This window comes from Pocillopora verrucosa, chromosome 9, assembly GCF_036669915.1.
Source record: "Pocillopora verrucosa isolate sample1 chromosome 9, ASM3666991v2, whole genome shotgun sequence".
NCBI lineage: Eukaryota > Metazoa > Cnidaria > Anthozoa > Scleractinia > Pocilloporidae > Pocillopora > Pocillopora verrucosa.
Window position 1 is genome coordinate 6,238,981 of NC_089320.1, and position 24,041 is coordinate 6,263,021.

At 36.2% G+C, this 24,041-nt stretch overlaps 2 protein-coding genes and 1 long non-coding RNA gene across 9 annotated transcripts in view; 1 reads left to right on the plus strand and 2 right to left on the minus strand.

Annotated features, from left to right (window-relative positions):
• LOC131789202 (uncharacterized) overlaps positions 1 to 6,318 on the minus strand; it is a 6,992-nt gene extending 674 nt beyond the window's left edge. Inside the window, exons 1-5 of the mRNA XM_066171936.1 lie at positions 6,238 to 6,318; positions 6,094 to 6,146; positions 1,641 to 1,890; positions 782 to 1,081; positions 16 to 290 (exon numbers count right to left, since the gene is read on the minus strand). Coding sequence (XP_066028033.1) covers positions 16 to 290; positions 782 to 1,081; positions 1,641 to 1,890; positions 6,094 to 6,146; positions 6,238 to 6,298 — 939 coding nt within the window. The 5' untranslated portion in view covers positions 6,299 to 6,318. The remainder of the gene's footprint in view (positions 1 to 15; positions 291 to 781; positions 1,082 to 1,640; positions 1,891 to 6,093; positions 6,147 to 6,237) is intronic.
• Positions 6,319 to 6,843: 525 nt separating this feature from the next.
• The window catches only part of LOC131789197 (uncharacterized), a 57,133-nt gene continuing 39,935 nt past the window's right edge, over positions 6,844 to 24,041 (minus strand). For 5 of the 7 annotated variants that reach the window (XM_066172107.1, XM_066172109.1, XM_066172106.1 and 2 more), the window contains 7 exons: positions 14,449 to 16,311; positions 10,465 to 13,163; positions 9,420 to 9,547; positions 8,921 to 9,041; positions 8,545 to 8,627; positions 7,882 to 8,099; positions 6,844 to 7,631 (listed from right to left, as the gene is read on the minus strand). In XM_066172107.1, the coding sequence (XP_066028204.1) occupies positions 8,048 to 8,099; positions 8,545 to 8,627; positions 8,921 to 9,041; positions 9,420 to 9,547; positions 10,465 to 13,163; positions 14,449 to 16,210 (4,845 nt within the window). In that variant the 5' untranslated portion in view covers positions 16,211 to 16,311 and the 3' untranslated portion in view covers positions 6,844 to 7,631; positions 7,882 to 8,047. Of the gene's footprint in view, positions 7,632 to 7,881; positions 8,100 to 8,540; positions 8,628 to 8,920; positions 9,042 to 9,419; positions 9,548 to 10,464; positions 13,164 to 14,448; positions 16,312 to 20,297; positions 20,627 to 24,041 lie in introns of those variants that run through there. The other 2 variants (XM_066172110.1, XM_066172112.1) reach the window with 2 other exon arrangements.
• LOC131789200 (uncharacterized) lies at positions 19,183 to 23,448 on the plus strand. The gene is made up of 2 exons (XR_010718742.1): positions 19,183 to 19,775; positions 21,857 to 23,448. It is a non-coding gene; the product is annotated as an uncharacterized lncRNA (long non-coding RNA).

A 24,041-nucleotide genomic window follows, 5' to 3' on the forward strand; every position in this document is an offset into this window, starting at 1 on the left:
GGTAGTGCTATGAACATGGGGGGCAATTTCACTACCTTCAGCAGAGTTAGGCAAAGTCTTAGTTACAAAGCTTGACCCAGCACCCAAAGCAGACTGTTCATTGCCTGAAACATCTTTTTCAGATCCCTGCCATGGGATTGGTTGGATTGAGAAACTTAGTGAGCCACTTCCACCCTTTGGACCAGACTGAAACTCGACTGAATGTGGTTCAGCTCTACTGGTCTCTATCATTCTTATCATCCTCTCACTGTATGGTGCTCTTTCCTGAGACTGGGATGATCTGCTTACTTCTTTGGGAGAAAGTTTTAGTGCAGAGACTTAGTCCTTAGATGGACTCCAAATTATTAAAGTTCTCCCTTATGTTAAGCAACACAAGTAAAAGAAAGTGTCAAACTGCAGAGCAGTCTTTATCTGCTGACATTTCTAGAATTTTGAGTAATTTAAGCAGTAACAAGAGGCACTACAAGCAGTTAAATTTACTGGTTACCATCTGGAAAGGAGAACACTGAAATCCTGAGTAAAATGGGATTTGGATTTTCAAGTATTTCCATTTTCAAATTTAATACATCACATTGAAAAAAGAGAAAATTTCACAGAAGGCTTCAATTTTCATTGGTCAGTGAAAATTAAAATTGAACAGGCACTTTTCCATTTCTTTGAAAAAAGACCCAAAGCTTTTAACCACACTCTTTTAAAAAAAGTGTTTTCTATCATTTAAGAGTGTGCGCATTTTGATGCAAAAGTGTGTATAAAGATTGTTTCTTGACCAAGCTAAGCTTACCTGGCATTTGGGTAGTGCTATGAACATGGGGGGCAATTTCACTACCTTCAGCAGAGTTAGGCAAAGTCTTAGTTACAAGGCTTGGCCCAGCACCCAAAGCAGACTGTTCATTGCCTGAAACATCTTTTTCAGATCCCTGCCATGGGATTGGTTGGATTGAGAAACTTAGTGAGCCACTTCCACCCTTTGGACCAGACTGAAACTCGACTGAATGTGGTTCAGCTCTACTGGTCTCTATCATTCTTATCATCCTCTCACTGTATGGTGCTCTTTCCTGAGACTGGGATGATCTGCTTACTTCTTTGGGAGAAAGTTTTAGTGCAGAGATTTATTATTTTAGATTTATCCATGACTTTTAGAAGCTTTCAAGCAAAGTTACAAAGTGAAACTGAAAATTTTGAAATTATTTTGGAGTTCTTTTGGTCATTTTAATCTTTACAACACAAGTTTTGCTATAAGACTACTGATTACAAGTTCCCAAATTCGAATGTTTGATTTCTAAGTTTGTTTATTCACAAGTTGATGATCATAGGACGGTATTCTTTGATTTTGCATTTTTATGGACCTAGATTTCATCTTTGCTGACAAAACACAAGAAGAAAACTTGGCTAATATCAAGCCATCTAGGTCAGTAACTTGTACACAGTGCACATTTCATCTCCTCCCAAAACAAAACAAAGGGAAAAAGAACATACTGTATTCAATATTTATATTGTAAAAGGTCATTTGAGTTCAGAGAATTGATTTTTTTTCCTAATTTTTGACAAGTTTAAAAAATTAAAAAAAAAAAAAAAGGAAAAAATTTTTTTTTACATTTTCAACTAAAAAATTACCATTTTTCAGAAAAACCTGAGCTTACCTGGCTTTTGGGACTCCCTGTTTATTTTCTCAGATAACTGACGCACTTTGCTTCTACGCTCTTGTTTTCTTGTGTTAAAACCATCCTGCCCCAACTGAAACAATTCAGAATTTTCTTCCTCGCAATCCTCAGCCTTCTTTTCCATCTGGTCATGGTGTTCTTGCCAAAAAGTTCCAAAAGACAGTCCTTGCTGCCTGGGCTGCTCTGTTTCTGTCTCATTCCTTGTAGATAGTTCTCCAACACTTGCAGGCTGTTAACCAAAACAAAACAGGTAAACTGCTCTCAAAAACTGTAAGTGCACCTCTCACCCCTCAAACCCTGGACTAATTTAACTTGTATATATTATGTAACACCAGCGAGAAGGTAGAGATTCATTTCTTATTTTAAACACCATTAGGATTAATGATAACATAAAGTAGTATTTTCCTTTACTGACTCCTGGCTGCTCTTTGGCTAGAGTACAGAAAGATGCTGCTTAATTTGCAAAAGCTTTAAAGAATTTTAAGTGAAATACTCAGTTTTAACAAACTACCAGGAATGTCTCCTGATTTGCAATTTCTTCCACCTCATATCCACAAATATTTCATTAGCTTAGATTTTGTAAAACTCATCACCACTCATTCCCACAACTCTCGACATCAGCTCAAAGAGTTCCAAAATGGAATTCTTTTTGGCTTCAAATACAAGTCAAAGCCATCTCCATAACAATGATAAAAGCCACAAACTACAAAATGAAACCACTTAGTGTAATGCATCTTTGAGGTTTCACTTGAGCATTTAAAAACAACTGCACCTGATATTAAGGTTTTATGGTCTAAAAAAAGGTATGGCCATAACAAAGAAACCACCAGTTCCCTTCAAATTTCAGGATGGATATTACATTATGACATTAAATGTAAACACTTCCACAACTTTGAGTTATAAACGATCAGTTACAAAGCAGCCAAAATATTAGCTTCCTCCATTTAGAAATCAACCCAAATGTTTGTCTCAGTAGGTTTGTAACTCTTAATTCATACACTCTGTGCAAGAAATCAGATTCAGGGAATTTGAATAAAATCTGTTGTCAAATACTTCCCCCGAATTGGTTCCATGAAAAAAAAAACACTTGTCCATAAGCCAAACTCAAGATGTTATCGAATATCCAATGCATGCTAATGCAATAATTAAGTGTGTATATAAATACTACTTAAATGCCACAACATAGGAGAATTACTAAATGTGATGTGGGAGTGAAAAGGTTAAAATGTACTTTAAATTCTGGCAACGTAAACTGAGTGTACTGCAATTTACACTTGTTGCATAAGGCCAAGTAAATAACAGTTTTGGATGTACATGTTTCTGTTGTACATACTGCCTGCAGCAATAAAGCTCTTAAAAACTAGCATCTTGGAAAAAAAAGGTTATTGCATATATCACATATTTTAAAGCATTTAAAATAACTTTCCAGTTCTTTCTTTGTCTGATACAATCTCCCTTCAATCAAAAAAATTGATTACTGATGACTTCTTACTTATGATCTATAAGAGAGACAATTAGATGACATCACCATTACTGTAACAGTATATGCCCATCATGCAAGCAAGTAAAAAGTTTATTTCTAGCTTCTAGGTAAGTTTTAATTTCCCTCCCACCTACACCGTGGGCAGTTTTAATCATTTCTATATTTTCATTAGAGCTTGTATTATTCCCAATTACTAGACCATTGTTTTATTGTATCCATTGAATACCTTTAATTTAATAGTCTAGTGTTTTATATACATAGGATGTATACATTTAATAAACAGTCTCGTCCCAAAACAAGCCTCTATCTGTTGTGGTGTTTGGAACTTGGGGACGATTCTTGTTTTCACTTCAAGATGTCAAGCACTTTCACTTTCTTCAAGGATCATTGTTAATATATACATATACTTGTGTATATCATTATGTTATCAACATCTGTATATGTCAATGTTTAGCCATGCAAATATTCATACAATGTATGTATGAATAAAAATGATGTAACCAGGCCAGGCTGTTGTACAGTTGTAAATTGAGGTAAAAAGATATTCATCATAGCTAATATTCTCAAGTTAGGAGAAAGTATTACCGGTAGTAACAGCAAATTCTTACGGGAACACCTCCCTTGAAAACCCTTCCTGAATGTTCCATCATCAGTTACACCTCTTGCATTTTCTCATAAAGTTGTTCCTTAATACCAATTCTCAAAAAAAAGAAAAAAAAAAAAAAGAAAAAAAAAGGAAGCCATGGACAATGGACCTTTTTAGCTGTGTGGTCACATGGTTTGAAATGGATAAACAAGAATTCAAAATGGTCACTCGAGTTCTACTTCAGAAGACATATTATAGGTGAAACTGCTTCTTCACTTGCTGAAATTTTTATATTCACCAATAACTCAGCTTTTAAAAGACTGTGGTGTTATAGAAATAGGCAACAAAACAGATGGAGTTTGTAACTGAGATTATAAACACAGTGAGCTGGAAAACCAAACTCTTAAGCACAGGATCTTTAAAGGTCACAAAAATACTTGAAATGGGCACAAAAGGGAAGCAAATTGATCACAAAAAGAACTCTTATAATGATTTTGTGATTTGGGGTGAGAATGAAGCTATATCTTACCAAAAGCTGTAATTGTTTTTTGTTTCGTGTTAATTTTATGTTCTGGTTATGTGACTGAGAGGTGGTCAAAGTTTTCAAACAACCAAATGACAGGCAGTCTGACATTTTCCTGAATTATATGTTGATGAGGAACTGCTGATCTCAAGGGGATTTATAATTCTCATTTCAAATGCTTGGTTTATGCCTTTACAGAATACAGAAACTATACAGAGCCTGCCTGTCATGGTTCTTAAATAACTAGATGAACAGCAATCCCAAAGTTTAGTAACCATCTTCAGAAGTTTTGAGAACCTATATGACCCAAAATATTATTTGCTAATGAGGAACTGCTAGGCAATCCTGAGGAGATTTATAAATCTCATGTTTGGTGCTCAGTTTTCACTGGGCTTCTTCACATGTTAAAGGAGATACAGAGAAAGAAACTAGAGCAGTATACAGGTTGATACAAAAGTACCCCCTAGCATATTGGTTGTCACAGTCATAACTTTTTGAAATTCCCAGACTTTCCCTGACAAATGTAAATTGCTCTGACAAATTGAGTGAATCCTGATAATGACCTCAAACATCCCCCTGACAGTCACCCTTTCTACCCATAGATGAAAACTTTCTGCAAGTTACATACAGTGTACATGAATTCATAATTCCTCAAGGTAACATGAAAAAAATTTACTGATTTCCTTGAAAGCCCAAGTAAATGTATTATTACATTCACAAACCAACTTCAACTTGCATTACAAAGAGGAAGGATATAGTGGTCAGGGAGCTATCAACTGTTCTAAACAATGTACATATTCAACATCATAGAGGAAAGTGTTACCATCTTTCATCGTGGAAATGGTCAATACGAGATGAATTATTTCATATTTACTTGAAATTTCAATTTCCCAGTCTTCTCTCAAAGATGTATATTTTAAAGCGGAATTCCCAGACTTTCCCTTGCTTTAAAGTAATCTATTATTCTCAAACTTTTCCTAAAACTGTAACAGCCATTCCTTATATTATCGTGCCGGAAACGAAACACTATTTCCTATTGAAATAACCACTGGTTGACCATAAAAACTGTGAAAGACAGGCGCCATCTTTCAATCTCTTGGCTCGTCTGTCCACAAACTCAAAATCATCGTCTTCGAAATGTTCAGAACACACTTTGGTACTTAATGTTACACTTAAGCATTTGTTTTGATTTTTTTAAATTCTAAAAGCCCATATCTGTTTTAAAAGAAACTGAAAAACAACCACAACACTTAAACATCGAGAAATGACGAAATTATTTTACTGACCATTCACTCATGAATGCAGATCAAAACACATTCGTGAGGCTAGTTTGTTGAAGAAATATGGCATGGATACTTAACTTCTGAAGCTTAAGATCCTTAGCATATATAAGAAAATACAAATACGAATTTTTGGAAATGTTTTAGCAGTTTTAGGCTCGACGATCGATTCTTTGTGCTATGCAGTCAAATCTGTCATGGCCGCGACCAATATTCGGATCACGTGACAAACCAAAAACCGGATAAAATAAACAAATCCTCGTAATTTCACAGTTTTCCTTTGTTGACCATCAGTGGTGTGAAATAATTCAAGCTCTTACCGCACAAAGAATCCACACAGCGGTTAGAAACAAAATATTGAAATCACTAGTTCCCCAGGAGCAGTAAATTTACAGTAAATGTACGACGCAACTTGCGGCGTATTAAACTAAATAAATACTCGCTGGCTATACGAAATGGGCATTCATCTCATAAAATAGTACCATGCAGCTTAATTAAAGATCGACAGCCCATTTCAATTCGATCAATAGCCAGCTTTAGAACACGAAACTCAAGCTTACCGGTTCACCATGATCTTCAAAATGTACTTCGAACTCCTCCAGCTCACAAGTCACTGTCAAATTCGAATAATCAAGTGTTCCGTCAATTAAAATCTAGTTTCTTGATAAAAATTAAAAGAAAGGAAGGGTATCAACCATTCTTACCTTCGGTGAACTCTTTTGGCGATTCACCATCAATAATTTCAAATGAATCTTTGGCGGCCATCCTCAATCAAAATTTACGACGAGTACAAAACATCCATACGAGTACAAAACATCCATATAGGGGCTGGGTCGGGGGCATGGCCTGACTGACAGTCAAAACAATAACAAAAACTTTCGTGCAAAGTATTTATCCCGTAAAAATTACTGCATAGAACATTTCAGTGAGAAAAGAAAAGAATCGAAGCAATAACATTTTAAGTTTTAAATGAAACGTCTAAGTATTTCAGTAATCATACTAATCACGTCTTGTGTAAAACAAAATTTTCGTCGGTAAACGAAAACCAGAAAACCTTGTAATACAACTCGGAAAGCCGCTCGCGAAAGAATATATTTTATCTGATACTTCGAACTAAACTTAATGCGAAGAAGATATTTTTGAATGACACTGGCAAGCAAACGTTCATTGCAAAAATTAATGTAGCGTGAAGGAAACCTCGGTTTTTTTAAAAATTGATTTAAGTTATTTGAAGTTGAAGTTGAGAAATACGAACATTTAAAATAGAGCCAAAATTAACATATAATCTTTAAAATACCACAATAACACGATGTAAAACATTTCCTCCATCATTTTAATAAATAAAAATATTTAAATATATATAGTACAAGATTTGAAATAACAGTTTTCTCAGAAAATTTAACTTGAACTAGGAATAAATGATTCCATTCTGTAATATCAAATATAAACGATTGTATCTATTTCTTTCATTTTTTTCCCTTTTTTTTCTGCTTATCTAAACAACCTTAACAAGCCGCACGTTCAAATATCAATCTTTGGCCCACTGGCTAACAAATCTAAACTTCTGAACCTCTCTGATTGCAACCTATAAGTACATATAATTTATGGCCATCTAATCGATTGCACAACCAATAATGGTTGATCAATTCCTTCACCCTTTAACTCCCAAGAACTGATTGTTAATTCTCCCCTCAAACTGCTACATATTACCTTGTACTGCAATTTAGTAACCAGAATTTGATGCTAGATCAAGACAAAAACGTCTATCTGATGAGTTTGATTATTCTCATTCCTTGATTGCTGGACTATATAGAAACTTTGGGAAAAGTTTGAGGTCAATCAATTCTGGGAGTTAGAGGGTAACAAGGTATTCCTACTCACATCATGATGGAAACTTGTGCACATTCGTCTTCCCAAAAAACAACTTGAACACAATTTAAATTTTGACTTCTTTCAGTTCAAGCAAAGTAATATGGCTTGTCTTAAAAGTTAACAGAGCCTGGTGCTATCATTTGTCACCAATCATAACCAATGTGCCGATGAAATTTTCAGTCTGGTGATGGACTGTAAAACTTGTGTCCACATTGACCAGGTAGGACTACAACAAAAAATGAAAATAGTAATTACTCCACCCATTATTACATCATTCTCTGGGAAATCATAGCTATGGAATTAATTTACGTGCTTTGTAATGATGAACATTAGAAGAAGCTCTAAAGCTGGCAGTAAGAAATATTTAACAAACTTAAAGTGATTGGTTCCATCCCACTGTAATGTCTCTTTTACTGAATTACAGGTACCATAAACACCTTAATTGTAAAGTTTTCTCTCATACAAGACAAACTTACTTGGCTCTTTCATTGGATAGGCTTCACCAGGCTGTGATTCCCCAATTACTTCCTGAGAGTACTTGATTCCACCACTTTGATTGTGATTTGCCTCAAAGAATAATTTCCAAATCAACATCATTGCAGAAGTTAATTTGCAGCACTTTGTAAACGTCAACAGAGATTTTCATTCAGGAGCTGGGCTGTATAGTGGGTGTCGACAGACTGGACAGGTGCGACTAAAACATAAACAAAAAAATCTCAATGATTACTGAGGTTCAAGTAGTTATTACAGAACAATGTAAAATAATGCTATGAAGAACAACATCACACATAGCTTCAATTCTGGTCCCAAGTCACTTTCAAGCAGCATTGGCTTTCCTACACTCAGAAGACTTAACCCTTTAACTCCCATGAGTGACCAAGACAGAATTTCTCCTTACAATATCAATACAATACCAACCAGACAAGAGATATGAATAAAGAAAAATATCAATTTGGGGATAATTAGTTGATCCAATTCAAAGTTCTCTGACCTAATTTTATAAGAATTGTCTGATTGACAGTAAGGAGAATTACAAATTTGATCTGTGAGTTAAAGAGTTAACAAAACGTTAGACCAGGAACATGAATTACAGCAAAAAGTCTTCACAAATGGGACTCCAATATCAAATAGCTACTTACATCCCATTCTGTATCATTGCTATTGCACATTCGCGATGGACTTTGTGTGAGCAAGGTAAAATTTGACATCCACTAAATGCATCCTATAATAAAACAAGAACAATGAGAGAATTATAATTTGCATTAAAATGATAAGAAGTTCACAATACCATGAACCTGTAAGGTGATAATGTGAAAGCATACACATAATTGTGGGTATAGACATGTTTGTTATGTTCATGTGACAAGAAAAGCAAGGCAGTTGTTATGCACAAGTATCTTGAGCTGAAAAGTTTCAAATTATACAAAAGGTATGGAAAATGAGATTTACAACTGACAGAATACTAAGAAAACCTACACTGAAGCAGGTATATGTACTTGTAGGTTAACAGCTCACCTCAAGACAGATGCAGCATTCATCATGACCAGAGTCAGGTCTGCACTTGTGTTTTCCTTGAAGCCGTTTGTCAAGACAAACATTACACACATCACAATGGAATGACTTGTCTTTGTGTATCCTAAGAAAATAAAACAAAATCAACAACTCTTTCCTACCACAACTGATCTCATAATTTCTAGAAAGCTAGATACAAACAAAAAAAATACATTAAGTATCACGAACTTTGATGAAGCACAAGATCTCCACCCAATACATCTAAATTAAATAACAATGTTACAAAGATTAACTGCTAGTAGCTTGGCAGGCATGCTAAGTCAGTAGCCATTGTTAAAAGAGCAAGCTCATTTGGAACATCATGACTGCATCTTATTTAGTGCTTGGTGTTTAAGAGCACTTTTTGTGATTTTTGCCTTTCAGTCCTAAGTGATTGGTATCAAACATTTCAAGGATGGTAGAAATGTGTTTCTTAAAAATTTTTTTAATGTAGTGAACTTACCTGCATATTCCACATTTATCACAGTGATAAGGGTTTTTGTCTATACTTGTGAAATGCTTGCAGATTCCACAGAAATAAGCTGACATCTTTGCTCCACAGCTACGACATTTGGCACTATCTTCTGCAATCTGCAAAGAGAAGAAAAAATTTATTTTTTGTTTTCAGTGAATGAGAAAATCACTTGGTCTTAACTTAGAAGCCAAATTTTACAGTCAGTATTACTGACTGCATCAGTTGGAATGATGAGTTTGTAACACAAATGACCTCGTTAAGAAATTACAAAGAGCAAACACTCCAAGATAAGGCCATTTTGGTTGCCATGGTAAGTAAAAACATCATGGCAAATGAAAACATTTTGGCCACAAAATTTGTCACCAAAGTTGCAGATTTGGCAACTTCTTGTTGGCAGACACAAACATGTAGCTTGTAAATAATGTCTTTATACTTGATAGTTACAGACTAACGAGCAACGTATGTGGTCTACAGTAAAATTTTCCCCAAAGTTAGAGAAAAATAAAGCTACCATAACAATTTGATTTAGCACCCTGGGCACCTATTTGCTTTTAGTACCTCTAGGGAGGGCACTTATTGGAAACAGGGTGATTAATGGGGACAGAGTGCTTATTTCTTTATTGAGAAACAGTAGAATGTGAAACAGAGCTTTGATATTTATTTGTGCGAGGATGAAATAGACTGAAAAATGGATTTGTTGTCCCTGGATCCTTCCATTTGAAAATGACTAGCCAAGCGATCATTGCAAAATGTTAGCACAGGATTTTTTTGTTCAAAGGAACTGTGCACTCTTGGCAACACAATAGTTGAGACATTGACCAAGACTACATATTTGTTGGGAGGCTCTAAGTAAGTAATTTAAGGAGGATGTACCACCATTGATCTCCGTGTACATGTACTCTAACAGTGCTATTACTGAAATGGAATAGAGGCACTTACTGGAATGAGGGTGCCTACTCAATAGGAGTGCTTATTAACCAAAAAAAATTGAGGTGTAATAATCATGATTTAAAATGTTGAATTCTTCATTTACCTCTTGTTCATGATGACAATAGCTGCATTTAAGGTGCGTCGCATGGCTTGCTTTAGCTTCCTCATTTTCACATTCTTTGGAGTTGTTATGGCAACGGTGGCAGGAATAGAAGTTGTTACAGCAAGGGAAACGTACTCTACAATGACGTTGGTAATGCTCACAAAGCCATAAAGATTGTCCAGTAACTGGTTCCTGCTGTTGAGGCCATCCTCTGGCTTCCTCTAGCTCCCTTGCTTCTCTTTCTCTCTTCTTTCGTGCTCTTTCTGCTCGAATTTCACGCTCTTTTCTTTCAATTTCTCGGCCAAACTCTTCTCTTTCTTCTCTCTCCCTCAGTACTCTTTCCACCATAGCACATGCTTCCTCCACACGCTGTTCCAATTCAAGCAAGGAGTTGTCAGTAGATTCCACTGATTCAGTGCCATAGTTTTCATTTGACACTGAACCACCAGACTGGGCAGAACTTTGATCATGATCTCCTCCTGTATTAGCAGTAGATGTTAAGCAAGAGCTTGAAGAATCACCAGCACTGTTTCCTTCTCTGTAGGTTCCAGAGGCCAAATGATCGCCAATTGTGTTCAATATGCTGCTTGAGTTCCTATGTCCAGATGTATTCACACCATCCCTAATTGAAGAGACTGGTGACAAATGAGTATTCCTACCAGATTCTAACCCTGATAAAAGTCTGCTGTTGGATCCATTAGTCCTTGCCACTGAAGATGAAGTTGGAAGACCTGTTGAAGCATTTGCTTGGTTACCATAAATAGGAGTACTACCTGCTGAACTTGCCAATAATCCTACATTTGTGGTTGAAGGTGTTTGCAATTGCAAAGGCTCTGGAGGTAAAATTGATGTTGATCCAGTAAAGCTGATGTTACTCTGAGTACCGATTACAGAATGTGTCATTTGAGGTCCTGTAGTTCCCAGAAAGTCAGAGGTCAGTCCTGCACTGGTGAACCCTGATTGAAGGAAATCACTTCTTTGCAAAGATGTCAAATGCCCATTTTGGAGAAGTTGAGGCTCACTTGTGTCAAGTGCAGAGTCACTACCTATGTTAGGATTAAATGAGTTGAAATAACTGTTTTGGCTCATGCTAGCTCCAATATAGCTGGACGAGGGTCCAGGTGGAAGTACAGAATTACCATTGAAAGTGTAATCTAAAGGGAAGCCATCTTCACCAATGTATGCTTCACTAGGCAGAGGAAATGCTGAAGAATATGGTTGGTAATATGAATCTGACATGGCAGCAGCCTGGCAGTCACCAAGGTATGGTTTTGCTTGGTTGGAGTCAATCATATTCATCATGCTATCCATATCCTTAGCCAACATCTCCTCAGCATTGTTGTAATACAGACTTTCATGAAGATGTTTGTCTTCGGAGTGTCTTGCCAAGAATGCATTGATCACTCCCTGAACCACAGGTTCTCCAACTTGTTGAGGAACCAGGTCAACCAATGATGAGAAAAGTGAAGACGAATCCAATGACCTGTCCCCTTTTTGGGTTCTGTCTCTTGGTCTGGCCCCTAAATGCTTGGATTCAATTGATTCATAACTTGTGTAAGAATCAGACTGATCTATGGCTGACTCTTTTTTGGCAGTGATCTTTACATGTGAAAAATTTTGCTTCTGAGTAGTATTTTTTGGTCTAGCCCCTGCATGCTCCCATGTATTTGATTGATTGCTTGTGCAAGAATCAGGCTGAACAAGGACTGCACTTTTTTGAGCAGTAGCTGTTGCAGATGATACATTTTGCTTCTGAGGCATGCCTTCAGGTGGAAGAGAAACGTGACTCACATCAGATATATTTTTAAGCTTTAAACTATCTGGTGCTCTACTTGAAGTACAACCAGGACCATCTACAACATCCACAGTATTACAGTGCTGAATCAAATAAGATGCATTTACTGCACCATCACAGATGCTAGTAGAGTTACCACAGCCATCTTTTCCTCCTTCCTCCTTGGAAGCACCCCTTCTTTTCTCTTCTTCACTTTCAAAACATCCATCTGTCAGTAATAAAGACACAGACCTTCCTTGCTTCTCCTCACCATTTGTGATATCAAATGCACTCTCACCAGAATTTTTCCATGTCTTCAAAGCATGATGATCAGGATTTAATTTGATTGTTGAAGCACCACAGTGAGAATCTTTAGTCAAAGATTGCATATTAACAGCAGAACTGGATGAAGACTGTGAACAGCTTGAAGCAAAACCACACCTCCCGCTAGGTGAGTCAGCTTTGTAAATATCTACAAAATCATTTGAATCATTTGAATGACAAGAAGAGGAACTGGTGCTACTATGGTTGCCATCATGAACCTCTTCATCAATATCAGCACCATTAAAAATTTTTCTACTTTCTTCCACTTCATTTGAAGTTCTATTATCTACACCACAAATTAATTCAGATGCTTTACACCACTGATTTCCTTCTTGAGGTGAGTAATCATCTCTTTTAAATAATCCATCCCTGTTGTAAGCAACAAGTTTCTCAGCAAGGTCAGAACGATCAATTTTTTCCAGAAGACATTTAACATAGGAGCATGACAATTCTCCTCTGCATTCCAATTCTTTAAATAATTCAGAACCTTTCCTAATGCTAGCAAGTCTCTCACTATCCACTTTTGGTCTAACAAGAACCTTAATTCTGCTAAGCTCTGAATTTGATAGTAGTATCTCTTGAATCAGAAATTGCAGAAGACCTGCAAAAAGAAGTAATGGAAGTTAATATACAATGAACATGCAATGTAAATACAAGTTGCTTGCAGTGCTGACACTGACTACAAATGTTATGTGCAACGCTTCAGGAAATACTGCTTTCATAAGAGGGGTTTAGCTTTGCTCATACTTTTCATTCACACTCAGTGTTACGGGCTGAAGATTGTCATCACAATTTTAACAGATGCTTGTTCTTGTTTACCTATGTTAATTGATGAGATGAGTGTTGATGGTGAGCAGAGTTATATTCAATATTGTTGGTAAATGAATTGCTCAACATTTCAGATAATAGAAAAATGGATTTGCTCTGTCGTTTTTTTACTTTCACACCAAAAATTCATTTTAATTAAAATAATCAAATCGTTTGAACAGCGGCAGCAATCTTGCATACTTGTACACAAATAAGTTTGGGGACTTGCTGCAAACCACAAACAATAGAATGGAATCTGATTTTCTTCACTTATCCTAAGAAGCTGAAATCAACCTCATAAAACATAAGGAAAATGTTTCCTATTCCTGGAAACTGCAAATAATTTCACATAACTTTGCATATGAATTAATGCATACAATTTAAGTTTTGCTGCTAGGTGCTAGCCGTAAACTTTTGCGACGACGACTTTATTTAACTTGATATTTCCCGATCTTATTTGCTTTCAAAAGAGGTACCCAGCAGGTCAAAAATCTTTTCCTTTCCCCTCACAATGTAGGCAAGCCATTTCAAAAACTAGCTGATGCCAAACACTTTGGGACAAAACCAAGTCATATCATCAACACTGATATCACATGCCACTAAATCTGACATGCCAAAAGACTGCCTCATTCATACTTCTTTTCTACATGAGCTTCTTTCGTGTGCTTCTACTGCAACAATCTGATTGGTGCAATGCATACCCTAATGTGCTAATCTGATTGGTGCAAGATACATACCCTAATGCAGCAATCTGATTGGTGCAATGCATACCCTAATCTGACGATCTGATTGGTGCGAGATACATACCCTACTGTGGTGATCTGATTGATGTAAGCAACATGCCACTCTGTATGCTAACATAGAGTTATTACATTTTTAGGGGGGTAAAAAAAAAAATCTCAAAAAACTTCAACCTGCATGTACTCTCTATTTTCAACATGGCCAACCCAAGAGTTTCTAAGAACATGTGGATATAATAATGAATCTTTTTGGTAACAACACAGTACTCAAGTCTTTCTGTCACTTTCTGTAAACACTTACTGTACACAAAGTTTCTCCTACATAAAAACAATTTGTACCTGAATTGTAACAAGGACCTGCTATATCAAGTTGTTCTCCGTCCAAACCAGTACCATCAAAAGAGGCACCACTGGCTGTATTAGGCATAATCTGCTCACCACAGTGTTCAGTAAATGGCTGATAAAGCTTACTATGACGTTTATTTTTGCCTTCAAGAAATAGCTGTCTTCCCACCTCAGATTCAAGTCCTTGTTTTTCCTCTTCAATTTGAGTCAAATTCTCTTTCAACCGAGTTATTTCCTCCTCTTGTTTAAGACAACGATCCACATAGAATATATTCTCAGCTTGTAACTGATCTAGTTTATGGAGAAGATCCTCAATTTTAACTTGCAACTGCTTAGCAACAATATCATTGTTTTGATGGCGAGCACATATACAATTTGGCTGTCTCCTTTGTTTGAACTCTTGGTCTCTCTGTTCAAGGCTATCTTTCACAGCCACACTTTCTGTGTCAAGATGATTTTCCTTTGACAGTAAACCTTCTTCATAACTTGACATCTCATAAAAGTCAGCCTGTAACTCTGCTGAACTATCAGATAAAGGCCTAGAACTAGCATAATCCTCTTGATAAGTATTCTCTGTCAATTCTCCAGCTGCTTCCTCAGATGCAGATGGTGAAGGAACCGAGTTTAGGGATGAAGCCTCAGAGGTAAATGATAACATAGTCTTATTAAGCCCCTCTTCATTAGCACACCAAGAGTTTGATGAATCATCTCCAGATTTGACTTTGTTTGGGTTACCCTTTTGAGATTGTTTGGCACAACTCCTCTCTTCCTCCAGTTTCTCTCGCAATAATTGAATCTTATCTGCAGGAAAGTCTTCCTCACCCATCTCAACAATTTCATCAATTCTGGAAGTATCTTTTTCAATCATATTAAAGGTGTGTTTTGTTTTTTCTATAAGGGTATCAAAGGCATCCTTCTTAATCAATTCAGCCTTTAACTCAACACAAACTTTATTTCTTAACAAGTGGAACTGATCTTCAGCTAAAGCTACCTTGTTCCCAGCTAGGTTTCCTAAACAGCACTGAAAATGGTCATGACGTATTCCATTAGGAGGGGCTTTGACAGGTAACTCCTGTAATGACTCATCATCATTAACTTTTTCTTCAAAGGTGTCTTCCTTAATCACTTCAGCCTTTGCCTCAAAACAATCTTTATTTCTTAACAAGTGGAACTGACCTTCAGCTGAAGCTACCTTCATCTCAGCTTGGTTTCTTGACCTGCACTGAACATGATCATGACGTATTCCATTAGGAGGGGCTTTGACAGGTAACTCCTGTAATGACTCATCATCATTAACTTTTTCTTCAAAGGTGTCTTCCTTAATCATTTCAGCCTTTGCCTCAAAACAATCTTTATTTCTTAACAAGTGGAACTGACCTTTAGCTGAAGCTACCTTCCTCTCAACTTGGTTTCTTGACCTGCACTGAACATGATCATGACGTATTCCATTAGGAGGGGCATTGACAGGTAACTCCTGTAATGACTCATCATCATTAGTTTCTTCTTTAAGACTGGCTCCATATAGATCTGTATGCTTTTGTTCCTGGCAAGATTTAGATGTACCATGATTACATAATTCTCTCTCCTCGTCATTTCTTGTGGGGCTCTTACCTCTACGAAATTCAGCACAATTAAAGTAAAGGAAAGCCTTTGAAGGGACCCACAACTTCCCCTTCCACAATTGCAATAATTCCTCCATGTAAAACATAACAAGAACAAGCTTGAAAAAGTAAAGTTGTTCAGGATCAAATCTCATTGCTCCTCGGGTTTTTGAATTGATGACTGACTAATCCAATAATCTCCCAATGGGTCCAATTGAATACCAGTAAAAATCGAACAATCAAATCTCTTGATTACCTGAAATATAAAAGAAAAATTCATATCAGATATCTATCCAATTGAAGGAATCTATACCTAAAAATATTACAGAGAAAACCAAATAAAATCCAAGAAAACCAAGAAAAATTAATGGATTCCTGCTTTGTAGTTGTCTGATTATGTTAATCACTTATATGATTACAGACCAAATTGGAGTCCCCTCTGTCCTATTACCATTACTGATTAAACATACTAGTAAGCAGCTGAGGGATGATTTGGACCTGACAAGAATGAGAGATGATTATAACGCAGAAATCTAAGAGAAAACACCACTCATGAATTAACATGTTCCATTCGACACAATCTAAGCATTAGTCAAGTCTCTGTAATGGCATGTAAAATGGACTAAAGGTACTTTCAACATACAGAATTTCAACCAGATTGCATTCAATCAGAGTACAGCAGGGCACATAAAGCAATACTATTCAAATTTGCGTAAAAAATTATAAATGTTTTAACATTATCAGCTGGGTTACCATACATAATTAAACACCAGCTAATTTCTCTTTCAACACAAAGTATTTGGCTCATATGCAAGACTTATTTGTCACAACAAGAAACTCAGGTGACAGGTTTAACATGTGGTGTACTGTAAATATTTTTCAGTAGCTTTCCATGGGGCCATGTCATGGGTTGGGTACATGTTATATCAACAGGAAACATGTTGACAGGTTCTAAAAACTATCCAATATTTTGAACCAATTTGCAAGCAGCACAAGTTATAGCAGTGAAAAAAAGTAAATCAACCTCAGTGACCCTTTTCCCTTATATCAAGCGATTATCATCCAACTGTACAAAGTAGAGTAAAAATAATGCATGGATAGAGTATAAATATCTTAACAGTTGGTTATTTTGTGCTGTAAAAAAATATTTTTAGCTGGTTGGCTGTGTATCCTATGCTCCAATACTCACAACCCTTATTATATGTATTTTGACCCCACCTAGGGCTTGTCAAAATACAGCACAACTAGTAAAAATACTGAGCAATACCACACACCAAAACCAAAACGTCTGATAAATAAAGATAAAGTTATTGGATGAGATTGAGCATGATATCATGAATTACCAAACAAAGTCTGAGGTATCTGCCAAAGCCAAAGCTTGACACAGATAACAGACACAAGGTTTGCCAATTCATGATATCATGAAAAAACCAGATTCAATAATTGCTTTATTATACATTTAAAACAATCAACATAATTACTGCGAAATCCATTGCAGACATTAGGTGATCATGTCAACTTCATATGTTACTATATATTGATTGAATGCTCTTGATAAATCAGATTTTTCATTGAAAGTCTAATTTATAAAAATAAAACTTAACTGTATCAAACAAGTAAATTCAACATATCGAATGGTAAATGGGAGAAGAAAGGTCTGAATAATCAGACTTAAGATTCTTAAAATCAAGGTACCAACTAAACCAACAGAGAATCTCTGGAACTATAGCCTAAACATTGGCATTCATTTGCAAGCACATCTATCTAAGTGCACGAAATTCAAACTTAATACATTTTCCTCTGAAATTTTGATTCAATTATCATCAATAGGAGCACAACTCTAAATTTGTTCTATAAAAATTTATACTCAAGTACAATGAAAACAGGCAACAGTGAACAACCTTCCACTTTCATTTCACCTCTAGGTAAGAAGCAGTCTGCAGCCAGATCAGTTTATCAAACTTATACTTTATGGGAGAATAAAGGGGAAGTTTGTACAGAAAACTGTGGTGCTGCATCAGTGGGAGAGTATAACAGGTAATTTAGTGTTAACAACTGAGTTGGAAATGCAAATTGGCCACTGTAAAGGTTGAGGTTTGTAAGGCTGACGTTTTGAGAGGTAGCCCTTCATCAGAGGGAGAGACGAAGGGCTAGCAATTGCTCTGATGAATGACTAATGCTCGAAACATCAGCCGTTAAACTCTTTACAGTAGAAAATGTAATACTTGACAGGCCATTCAAGATCTACAGGCAAGCAAACAAGTACTGAAAAGCTCAACTTCCAGAGTATAAATATACTACTTCTGTTTCTGCCAGTTTTTGAAGAGAGTGGAAAAGAGTTTGTAGGTGATGAGTGATCAAGGCTAAAACTGACATGTCACATGTGAATTTTACAGAAAGGCAAGCGTGATTCATGACCTCATGAGAGATTTAAACTTATCCCTTTTAAATATATATGATGCAAGAATTTTTCTAAAATTTGTGTGTGAAACAGGATCAGCCTCTTGCTTTTCTATCATCTTTAAGCTTTCTTTGTCATAAAGAGACTGTTGTAATTAATGATCCGACTGTGAAATGACCCAAAAAAATATTTTTACCACTGCCACACATTCAAAAAGCTTCTGTTGAAAAATATTCTTAAAATAACCACATGCCTACTGAAGATTAGAATGAAATACGCATCTAAAAGCCAATGATTAAGGGTCAGTAGCCACCAAAATCTTTAAGTTTTATGACCAGCTGTTTCTATAGAAGGTCACAGTGATCCAAAATACTGGTAGATGCAAAATACTCGTAGATGCAAAATGCAGCCGTGTATGACCTGCTAATTGTAGTTCAGCGTGTATGAAATAGAGTTCTCACTGGATTCTTTGGATCAGAGTGATACACAAACAAAATCATTGTTTGGGTTGGTCAGCAAGACAGACCGTTCTCATTTTAAAGTAAAAAGATTATCTCAAGGGCACCCCATACAACACAAAGAACTATGTGACAGTAAAAAAGGCGTCATCAATCCTAAAGATACTGCGCACATTGCAGTTGATTGGTTTAGAGTCCTGCAACCAATAGTGATAAGAGCGTTCTAGCCAATGACAGCAAGTGTAATTCTTAAACAGAATCACTTAAACCTGTGACGCAGTTGAAAATAAAAGGGAAGGATCAAAACACTTCAATTTTGGTTCACTAGCATGGCTAGGGCTAGTGAACTCACAGCTAGGGAAAAATGCACCCTCATCTACTTCAAAAACCCAGTGGAAACATTCCCAAATGAGGAGTATGGTTACAGCAATTTTTGATCCACAAAGCTGACAATTACGGCTAACATCCAATATCCGCGATTCTTCTCTTGTACTTTCAGAATTACAGATGGAAGCAGCCAGATGAGGTGTATATGCATGTATGCATAATCATTCGTTTGATAAGCGATCATATCGAAGGCTTAGTAGAGCAACTACATAATACAGAGCCACCTTCAAAGGAGCATATATCAAGGCCCGTTTCAGGGCTCGGCAATGGATGAAAAAACGAGAAACAATAAATGTGCGTAGCAAACGAGCTCGACAAGCCGGCTCGTTTAGTGGATGGTTAAGAGCCCTGTGTTCTGTAGTTTACTCTTAAGACATTTTGCACAGGCAGCAACACAAGACATTCGTGCAACGAAAGATTAAGATGGACAGACCGATGAGAACAAACAACAATGGCGGAAAAGCCACACAGCAGGTGATAATTTTTGAATAGTAATACGCATATTGTCATTTCAGTCGCGGCTGTGCTTAACTTAAAATTCTACAAAAGAAGTCGTTTATTATTCAGCTGTATCTTAATCTTATTTACTTTCGGATGATCGACACAAATAGATGAGGTCCAAGACGAAGGGTTGTTCGATATATTTTTTCCGAGTGTTAGCTTGGCTTGGATCCAAATTATACATATAATTGTATAACTACCCTGAGGCAAGTTGCGGTAAAGATAAAAGAGCGCTTTCTGTTTTTTTGAGGTTTTTTTTTTTTCCTTTTTTTTTCAGTTTTGTTCACCTTGGAATACAATTGTTTACTAAAATATACCCCATAAATTAAAGCACTAATACAAACTTCACATTTCAGGATACGCTCACTTTTTGGCTAGCTTTTGCATACAATTCACGACAGCAGCTAACACTGTCATTTGCGCAAATATAGATAAACTTCTGACAGAAAATGCAGAACTACAACTACACATAGACTTATTAGATACAAAATTTACCTCTCTTCAAACACAGCTGAATGCAAGTCTTTGAGTGAGCTGATTCATGAGGAACACAAAGACATCGCAGAACATGATTTACATACGTGCGTATGGTCGAGTGCATTACACGTACTTGCCACGTGACGCCTAAATAAGACACAGCCTTCGTGCAGCCGTACCCTTCCCCACAAAGTAAAACCTTGAGTAACTTCAGAATACCTTGCTACTTTAGTCCACCTCGTTTACATGTGTCAGGAGGCTTTTAAAGTCGAGGCATAACACAATAGACGCTACACCTATTCAATGACATGTAAATGAGTGGCAGGGTATTTTGCAGTTCAGCTAAAACCAAAGTAGGCTAGGTCTAACTAGCCAGGGATGCCTTGCGCGAACTTTCTCTTGGTTATTCGGCGCACGAAATTTGAGCAAGATTAAATTTCTTCAGAGACCTAACCAGTGTAGATATCTATATGCCTGTCGCGAAAGTGGTTTCACTCCTAACAAAACAAATAAACATTGAAAGGAACAAGACTTTCAGAGTCTTTCAGGGTAGTTCCCCTAGAACATCAACGACTGATATGATAGAAAAAAAACTACGTTCCAAAGTCAAACCTGCAGAACATCGCTCTTCTTTAGTATTTAAGAACATCGGTGAAAGTCCAAGAAAGATGATTTTCCATCCCAAATCTCAGCTATCTTTATTGGTAATCCCAGCGAGTGCATTTGCACGCCAAAACCGTTTCAAAACTTGAGGAATCAAAATATTTGAAGGCGGTATGCAAGGACTGTACCATTGGACCTCTGGATTTTTTTAAACTGTTTTTTTGACAATCAGCTGTGACAGTCTTCTTGATTATTAATACTTGGGAACGGATTTGTTGGTTTATTATTACTCTTATTTTGTTAATCAAAATTATTAAAAAGGATTGGGCAGGTATAGTTCTTTATTTGTTAGGGAGAGAATTTGCATCTAAATGTCTACTAGTAAATTGGAAACTAGCCCCAAGACATTGATGAAAATGTTTGTGGAAGATTTGGAAAATTGCCTGTGAACTTGTTGCCACAAACTGAGCCTACAGTAAGGAAAGATTTTCAATCCTCCTTTTTTGTTTCTTTTCTGTTTTTAATCTATATGCCTTTTAGATCAACTTATGCTAATACTAAATGATACATAGACTAGTTCATTCACTGAAATTGCAAATCACCCACCAATAAGTTCATACTTCCCTTAGTGGATAAAATCAATAGTAAAATAATTTCTCTTGCTTTTGTCATTTTTCTTGTAAGTTAGTTGCACAGAAAATAGAGTCCAAGGAATTTCCTGTCCTTAGAGTGGCAGCATAGTATTCACAAGCTCTCTCACGTTCCTAATGCTTGCAGCTTAAAAATGAGAACAAATCTTGGCATGCTGGTACAAAGCCATCTTCTAGAAACCATTTCTCTCTTTTAAGAAGCACCTTTAGACTTTTATCTCTCCAACCCACACATTGATTGATATAAACAAAGGCTGATTACACGACATGTTCCTTTTAGAGAGGACAATAACAGACAAATTTTATTCCTTTTTTTTTTTTCAGTGTGCCTTGATTGGTGGCTGTGTTACTTGCAGCTGAGTTCAAAATTTGCAAGGAGGAAATTAAAAATAAACTGAAAGTGTATGAGCTGTGGAGAATTGGGCAGCAATGACATTTCTGTCTACACCTTTTGTAGTATTTTCATTTTATCAAACAAAACATCTAGCTTAAAAATGAAACACTGATAAACAAATTTCCAGAATTTGGTTCTGTTTTTTCCTTTTTTTTTTTTTCAAAGACCTAGCTTTTTTGTATACCATTTCAACAAACTCCCCATTACTGGTAATTCCATTAACCCTTTAACTCCCAAGATCTCATAAGTAGTTCTCCTTACTGTCTGAAATATAGTCTTGTGATGTTAGTTTAGAGAATTTGGTATTGGATCAACTAATGATCCCCTAATTAAGATTTTTCTTTATTCTCATCAATTGTCTGTTTGATATTATATTGATATTGTAAGGAGAAATTCTGTCTTGGTCACTCATGGGAGCTAAAGGGTCAATAACCAGCCTGTGAAATTATCACAGGTAACAACTTAGGGCATCAACTGATGCTTTCAATGGTGCAATGAAAGTAATACTAATTAAGGAAACCTGTATGTCCAACGTTCCATTGGTCTACCATGTGGAAGTATGACATTTGACCTTCTTATAAACAGTGCACCCTTATCTGAACTTCAAATGTAAGTAATGAAGCTCAAAAGCATGCTTGACTGTGTGCTCTCTGTGTTTTCTTTAGTTTTGTTCCATGCACTTGACTGAATAATTTTGCATTCTTGGGTTTGAGCATTTTTCCTCTCATTCTTTCCAAGATTGACATCACATTTGAAAATAGGTTTATTCTTATTGTTATTGTGATTGAACAATCACCAAAGGAAGAAATTTGAAAACAACCATCAATGGATATATTTTTCCCTCCATTTTTTTTCTCGTGTTAGCAAGATGCCAAACTGCCAACATCATTTTGAAGTTACAAGTGTTATTTAAGTTCAGCAAATATTTCAGCTGCATTTTTATAAATATTTTGTCAAAATTTGTGTTGTCAAGATAAAAAAGTATTTTGAAAAATGATTTTACTTTGTGAGAAGCAAAGCATAATTTTTTTCATGACACTGAACTATGAATTCACTTCCAATGATCCCTTAGTTCTCATTCTGATGTGTCCTCAGTGATTTATTCAAAAGTGATTACATGGGGTTGAGTCTAGTTCACCATGGCCGTTTTTGTAAGAGTTTTAGTTGATTCACTAATGCCCCATTCACACCAAAGCTTAAACATGTTTAAAAGTTGTTTTGTTAAACACAGTTTAATTTTTTTTTTCTTCATAGAAACTATTTAACCGAATATTTTTGACTTGAATGTAGCACATTGGAAATGCAAGTTAGCAAGTACTTGAATCCAATGGAAAATCAAGTTTTTCAGTTCTCTGTTTATAATTTTCATTCAATGAAAACCAGTTTAACAAAACATGTTTTGCTGGTGTGAATGGGGTATAAGTCATGATTTGACAAATGTTTGCTAAAATTTTAAGCTTGATCATCTACAATCTATGTTATAGTTTTCAGGTAATTCAGTGCAGAAGAGAGTTAATTCAGTGCAGAAGAGGGTTAACTCAGTGCAAAGAAAGAAACAAATCAGACATTCTGATTGGTCAATAATCAAAGAAACTCACAGATAGCCAATCAAATGCGCGCTTTGGATGTCGCAACAAAATTTGAAAATTTGAAAATTTGCGAGCGAAACAATGGCCGGCGTTTTAAGTAGATTTTCTTTCGCCACCGCAGCTGATAAACAGCTTAAACAACGAAAACACTGTAAAAAGCACTGGCCATTGGTTGTCGGTTTGGAAAAAGTGGTGTTTAGAGAAGGAAATTGCCGAGGAAATCGAAAATTACGAGCCGACCCAGCTTAACACTTTGTTCGAGCGATCCAACGCCGAAATTAAAAACAAACATGGTAAAACCTCGAAAACGACGATTCCATTTCATCGAAAGTGATTCGGACACAGACTGAACAATTCCTTGAACTGTTTAGCCGGACTTTAAACGTTTTTGCACCTTTAAGATGTGAAGATATCATTGCATACTATTGTTTTGATCGTACGCGGTTGTTTTGACCGAACGCACGGTTTGAATAAATTATTTTTGCACTTGATACGCGCGCTTTTCTTATGTTTAATTATGATAAGC